Consider the following 7,666-nt stretch of genomic DNA (forward strand, 5'->3'; position numbering starts at 1 on the left):
ATCCTTTAACTATATGGTGGTCTTAGAAGACTGAGTGTAACAGGAAAATGGATGTTAGTTTTACTCATAATAAACAAAACTGCTTGGCAATTGGTAGTACTAGAGAGAGGTAATGGCATTCTGTCCTCCTCAATAATTGATTTCAATATTTTTTGTTGGCTGAACCATAATGTAATATTGGAGATGGAAATAACAAAGCATTGGTCTCCTGTTTGCTTTAGTTGTGCTTGAAAACATGCAGGGAACCAATGGTGTAAGAGCAGTGCGGTGAATACACAGATGAGAATATTCACCAGAAGCACCAGATGCATCCTTAACCGTTTCATCTTTAACTCCTTTACAAAGAAGAATCTAGCAGTAAAGGATGCCTGCATTTGACTCATTGTACTGTCTTACATCAGCAAATTCAGATTATACTAGCATTTACTCTATCATAATACAGGCTACAGAGACATTAAATTAACACTTCATTGCTACTTATTAAAGATGAAGTAATCATCCAGAAATTACTTATTAACCTTAGAATATAGTTGGTAGTACTTAAAGCTGTGTATTGAATATGGAAATAATTGGCTGATATGACTAGGTGATAGCATAAATAGGCAATTACATAGTTCAATCGTATCAAAGTTATTCAGCATTAATTTTTTAATTCTAAATTTTGCTTTTGGCCATATATCCTATGATTTAATCAATATATCAAACTGTCCAGAGGTTATCCATCTTTTGATAAAATAAAAGCTATCTGCATGAGCAAATATGGGTTGTCTAATCAGCCAGGTATGGAACCTTGAAGGCTAATTTTAACCTACCCCGAGCAAAAGAAATAATGGATTTTGTGCATCCTCTGTTTTCAACAGGAGGGAGGCTCTCAAAATAAGGTACAGCCCACTTCCTTCCCACACAACACTAACATACCCCCAAAATATACAAGGTTTCTTGGTGCCAAATCAGTTGTCCATTCCACACATGTAAATAAATAATGAAGGGTGGATTGAACTTGTTAAAAGTGTTTAACTAGTGATAAGTAATCATTTCATTGGTAGTGTTTCAGTGGTAGAAACTTAATTTGCCTAGTGATTGACGAGTGGTTTGGCTGAACTTGTTTATTATTTGTAACACTTAAATGTGATATAGTTCCCTAAATAATTTAACAATTCAAATGTTCACCTTATTATTTTTAGAATATTTATGTACTATAGACAATTGTAAAATATTTACAGCATGGAAACCAACTATTTGACACAACAGATCCATGCAGATAGTTGGTTATACTTGACAAAAGCCTTCTCCTACCCATCTTCATCTAACTCTGTCTGCATTTCGTTCACATTCTTTCTCTTTTCTCTGCTTTTTTCAGCTCCCCTTATATGCTATTCACCACTAACTCTCGTTGCGGTAGCAAATTCTACAATCACACAATTCTCTGGGTAAAGAATGAATTCTCTATTGGATTTATTAGTGACTATGGCTGTTAGTTCTCTGTTTCTTATCTTTCATAATGTTGAAGACTGCTATCAGGCCACACTTAAGTTTTCTCATTTCTAGTCAGTTATTAACATGTGGTAACATGATCGATTGAAACATTATTTTTGATCACTTCCTTTACAGTGTAGTAAGACATGTGGTACTGGAACAAGGCGTCGTCAAATGACTTGTATCAACCAGAATTCACAAGAAGTACTTAGTAATAAATGTGATGCAAGGAAAAGGCCATCAGATGTCGAGCAGTGTAATACTCAACCTTGTGAATATATATGGATCACAGGAGAGTGGTCTGAGGTAAGTGAAAATTTAAATTAATTCATGAGTTAGAAAACTAGCAAATAACATCTCTCCTCCTTGGGCTTAACTGCAGGATTTACTGATGAAACAGATGCTGATTTTAACAATTCTCATAAATCAACAAATTTTAAAATTTCATGGAAAAATTAACTATATCAAACTTAACGTTTGACGTAAGGTTACAACTGAAATGTTGATGAAGTATTTTGTTGCTACTGATGTCCAATATCAAATAAATCTTAAGGGCAGTTACGAATGGGCAATAAATCCTGGCCTAGCCAATCATGCCCACATTCTGTGAATGAATAAAAAAATAAATAAATGCATCTGGATTCATTTTTCACACTGTGTAGAAAGCAACTTGAAATTGTTTTTACTATAGCTGGATTAGCAAAACTTGTGCGACACTTTTTCACTCTTTTTCGGCTTGCTCTAATTTATCTCGTCATTTTTTAGAATTAGTTCCCCTGTTGTCGTGGACCCAATTGTTTTTTTGAACCAGGAAATACTATTTGCTAAACAAATGCAGTTTTGAGCATCACTTGAGAGAAAAGCGGGAATTAATTTTACTTTTGGTGATGATACATAAAGGGCACAAAAAAATCCTCTTTCACTTGTATATCTTGCTCAATTCATCTTTCCATTGAAGTTCATAGGCAGCCATTTTGTTTTTAGTATCATCACTGAAAGTTAAAATAACTACCAAAAATGAAGGACATTGAAGCTGCACAGCCCGAATTTACTAAGATTACACCTTCATTATGAAAAAATAATGTTGGGTCAGTTGAGATACTGAATTTATTTACATTGTAGCAGAAAGACAAAGAGGAATTTGAATAAAATGACAATGACAAAATCAGAAATTGATGGAGAAACTCAGCAGGTCTGGCAGCATCTGTGGAGAGAAAGCAGAGTTAATGTTCTGGGTTCGACCCTTCTTCAGAAATGACAATGAGTTTTGTTGGATTGAATTACCATTTAAAGTATACCCCACACTAGTTTGAAGGAGTAATTTTATATTTATTTGAATGCGGAATTTCTTCATTCTGATAAATTTCATATACTTTTTAAGTACGATTTTAAAGTTTCCTTGAATATTTTAGATTCAGCCATAAACACATATGTATGTCCCAATTGTCTATTTTGCTATCTGTAAAACTTAAAAATTAAAAATGAAGGTATTCAATGAGACTTACATCGTCGTTTACTGTTTATGAGAATACTTCAATTTAATTGGCTGCTTATCCTACTTGAAGATATCACTGCTGTTGAACATCTGGAGATTCTTTTAGCTTGGCACCAGTTTCATACTTAGGTTGGATAAGGGAAGTCCATGCCACATAGGCCACTAAATCTTTGTGGAGCAACTCTCTTCAAAGCCAGCAATGAACACTAATGTTTCTCCACTGACCGCAAAGGCCAGGTAATTATATTCCCTTAGAGATTGGGGAATGGGCTGCATAAACCTTGACTAGTTTGTTAAAATTTGTTTTATCAGATTGCTTTGAAGTTCCAGGATAGTCAAGATTTTTTTAAAAAATCAAAAAAAAAGCAAACAACACTTGAAACATCACTTTAGAATAATCCATTCGGTGAATGTATGTTTCAAACATGACAATCATGAATTATGGACTAACATGTGCCTGTGAACAAACCAATTTGTGGATTGGTAGTTATTTTCCCTATATCCCTTTCCTGTCATATGCTTGTGAATGAACCAGCCTTCTAGTAAATCCTCTTAAAGCGTTCTTATTCCAGAATTGTGAATTGAAGAACAATAATCAACAGGAGTAAAACCGCAAACATGAACCCATATCCTACCTCGTACAAAGCATTGCGGTAGCATACCAAGGTGTTCTGTCAGCTTGCTACTCTCTAACTGTAAGCTTCATACCATACTTTTATTGCCATATAAAAGCCATTACTAAGATTTGTTGTGTGAGATTACAAAGGAATTTTTAGCATTTTTGATTCCAAAACATTATTATATACGAAAAGAAAATCAGATTAACATTTTGACTTTATTTTCAGTGCTCAGTTACTTGTGGAAATGGCTACCAGCAAAGACTTGTTTCCTGCAGTGAGGTTTATAATGGTAAGGACCCCTATGAATACGGCTACTATCATCAGATAACAACTAACTGCCCTGGGACACAACCGCCAAACATCCGTGCCTGCTCTCTTGGTGAATGTCATGTAACTGCCTCATGGAGGGTTGGAAATTGGGGAAGTGTAAGTTCATTTCAAACCTTTTCAGGACACAAGCTGTAAACCTGAGCAATCACATTGTATTTACTTTGATGCAGATTTAATAGTGTCTTGTAATCATGTTTGGTTAATGCATTATGTCGGAATTTTACGAAGTATGTTTTTTGAATCACAATGAGGCGTGAGGGGTTACTCGTAATGCATCTTACAAGGCAGTAAGTTCTATTGTACATAGGGTTCTAAGTTATGTAACCTAGTTACATTTTTCTGGTGCTCGATAAGATTTTATGTGCACTATAAATGTTAGATACTAACAAGGAATAACATTCTTAATCTACAGATGAAGAGTTTCCACTTATAATGACATTTCCATCTCTAATAAATTTTCTCTTAAATGAGAGTTCTCTTTCAATTGCCTCAAAAATATTACCAGCATGTGTTTTATCAAAGAAGTTTTGAGAAGTTGAGTTACATTTCAGTTTTATTGCCAGTCAAATGGTCTACTTTCCTTTATCATGACATGACAATAATAAAAGGCCTTTTTAGTTAAAATATAATTTATGGTGACAGTTAAAGTTTATACTAAATTCAGAGTGATATCAATAGATAATCATCAGATCAATATATCGATATCAATCTTGTAACATAAATAGTGTGATCACAATTGCAATTTTTATTCACTTTACATTTAATGCTTTTAATTTCCTTTTTCTTGTCAATTCTCTTGTAAGTGTTCAGTGACTTGTGGAGTAGGAATCATGCAACGCTCAGTACACTGCTTGACAAATGATGGACATTTAAGCAACTTGTGTAGTTTGGAACTCAAGCCAGAAGAGAGGAGATCATGCCAGAGTGGAAAATGTAAGCATTTGGAGTATTATGTTCACTTTCACATCACCATAAGATATCACCATCTGTTTTCTGTTAACAAAATATGTTTCTAATTGGTCAGAAGTACATTTTCTAAATTCTAATGAAAAACATATTTTGCATGTAGGTGAGTTTCCAGAAAGCTGTAGAGATGTGCAAAGGTTGAAAGGGTTCATGGAAGACGGTGATCATGTTCTTAATATTCAAGGGAAACAAGTGAAGGTACATGTTTGTATTGTTTGACATGGGAAATGTTAGTTTGTCATAAAAGTGTCATGTTTCCTTGTTTAATTTATTCCATTCTTGTATCAAAGCATTTTTGTCATTGCAGATATATTGTGTTGGCATGCTGTCAGATAACCCACGAGAGTACATCACACTTACAAGCGGTGATGCAGAAAATTTTTCAGAAGTTTATGGTTACAGGTATAAAAAGATAAAATATGATTATGCTAACAGTTTGTTCACTTTACAAGTAGTAATTTTGTAAAATATTTTAATTATGTATTAAACTTTGTTTCATTTAGGCTGCACAATCCTGCTGAATGCCCATATAATGGAAGTAGAAGAGATGATTGTCAGTGCAGAAGAGATTATCTGGCTGCAGGGTTTTCTACCTTCAGCAAAGTAAGACTGGACATCAATACTTTGCAAATAATAAGTGAGTAAAATCTTGTGTTTAACCTGCATTTAATTGAAACATATTGATACATTATCCCCTCTCATCGAAACTAATGTAGAAATCAAAAGATGAGTTAAATGGACAATTGAAAAAGAATGTATACGTTTTGTTCTATTTCAAGGGAAATTTAAATTTTGTCCACCCAACAGGAAGCACAAATTTCTTCAGAAGATTTAACGTCAACATCTCATTCCTTCCAACAGTTTTCAAATTTAACATGTACCTCTGAATAAGCAGAAATGATGTTGGAAACTGGCAAGTTCCTTCTTTAAGTATGTAGAATGGACTCCAATGTTGTAATTGGGGCTAAGCTGTGTTTTCTTTTGTGCCAGTGGTCTGAATGAATGAAGCTACTGAATGAAATGTTAGGGCCAAAAGAGGCTGAGAGAGCTAAACCTTTCAAGGGCAATACATACAGATTATTTATTTGATGTTGTAGCATAGCATTGAAATAAAATCTATTATAGCTTTGGAATGTCTGCAGATAGCTTAAAAAGCACTGCAGCAGCCTAAGGCTGTACTCACTAGCGACATTTCCCTGAAGCGCTGCATAATCGTAGAGTCATAGAGATATACAGCACAGAACCAGACCCTTTGGTCCAACTTGTCCATGCGGACCAGATATCCTAACTAAATCTAGTCCTATTTGCCAGCATTTGGCCCATATCCCTCTAAACCCTTCCTATTCATATTCTCACCCAGATGCCTTTTAAATGTTGTTATTGTACCAGCCCTCCACCACTTCCTCTAGCTCATTCCATACACACAACACCCTCTGCATGTAAAAGTTGCCCCTTAGAACACTTTTAAATCTTTCACCTCTCACTTTAAACCTATGCCCTCTAGTTTTGGACTCCCCCACCCTGCGGAAAAGACCTTGGGTATTGACCCTATCCAGGCCTCTTGTGATTTTATAAACCTATATAAGGTCACCCCTCAGCTTCTGACACTTCACGGAGATTAGCCCCAGCCTTTTCAGCCTCTCCCTGTAGCTCAAACTTTCCAGCCCTGGAAAAATCCTTGTAATTCTTTTCTGAATCCTTTCAAGTTTCAGAAGAATCCTTCCTCTAGCAGGGAGACCGGAATTGCACACAGTATTCCAAAAGTGGCCTAACCAATGTCCTGTACAGCTGCAATATGACCTCCCAACTCCTATTCTCAATACACTGACCAATAAAAGCAGGCATACCAAACACCTTCTTCACTGTCCTATCTACCTGTGACTCCACTTTCAAGGAACTATGATCCTGCACTCCAAGGTCTCTTTGTTAAGCAACACTTCCCAGTAAGTGTATGTGTCCTGCCCTGATTTGCCTTTCCAAAATGCAGCGTTTCACTTTTATCTAAATTAAATTCCATCTGCCACTCCTCGGCCCATTGGCCCATCAGATCAAGATCCCGTTGTACTCTGATCAATAGCTCTATTGATGGTACCCTGGAGTAGGACTAAATCTGAGTCCAACTTGGTAGAAACTTGCACTGAGTTGAGGCAGGAGCTGGATTCGCAAGTAGAACACTGACATGAGCACATCTATGAGGGAACTGAGCTGAGCGAGAACAGATTTGTCTCTTCTTGCCGGACCATGCAATTACTGAGACACATTTTTTTCCAGCTCCATACCACTGTTTCTCCAGCTTTACTTTTCCTGCCTACTCCCTAAGGCTTTGATTATATATTTTGTTCTCTGTCTGCTTCTCCCATGCTGCATTTCCATTGTCTAATTCATTGCCTTTGGCTTGTTTGGACCCTGGTTCGTTACGTCAAAACTTATTCCATGATGGCCCACTTAACTTTTACAGATAAGTTCATTCACGTTTCTCATGTGCCAGGGAGTTAGCATTGCTCAGACGTGATCTGAGATTTATTAGTTAGATTAAATCATAACCTAAAACATAGTGTAAATATTGAGGAATCATGGCTGGCTAGCTGAAGCACTGATTAAGGCTCAATCAATTCAGTCACACAGATTTGAACCTCTCTGTTGTCATATGGGAATATGGGAATTTTAAGTGTAGTTCTAAAAGAAAAATAACTACCATAATCCATTAAAATGTTACCAAAATGGTAGGAATTATAAATTCTCCATTGGGCAAAACAGCTCATCCATGAAGTTAACATGA

At 35.9% G+C, this 7,666-nt stretch overlaps 1 protein-coding gene across 1 annotated transcript; it reads left to right on the forward strand.

Moving 5' to 3' along the window:
- Positions 1-1,611: 1,611 nt before the first annotated feature.
- Positions 1,612-5,524, forward strand: LOC109934086 (A disintegrin and metalloproteinase with thrombospondin motifs 9-like; the record flags this gene model as incomplete). Its single annotated transcript, XM_048594056.1, has 6 exons — positions 1,612-1,782; positions 3,817-4,017; positions 4,725-4,854; positions 4,991-5,085; positions 5,195-5,289; positions 5,391-5,524. Coding segments are annotated over 6 exons (826 nt in total), but the record flags the coding sequence as incomplete, so codon positions are not given.
- Positions 5,525-7,666: the final 2,142 nt, after the last annotated feature.

The sequence above is a fragment of the Rhincodon typus genome, unplaced genomic scaffold (genome assembly GCF_021869965.1).
Source record: "Rhincodon typus isolate 14 unplaced genomic scaffold, sRhiTyp1.1 hic_rhity00005591, whole genome shotgun sequence".
Classification (NCBI taxonomy): Eukaryota; Metazoa; Chordata; class Chondrichthyes; order Orectolobiformes; family Rhincodontidae; genus Rhincodon; species Rhincodon typus.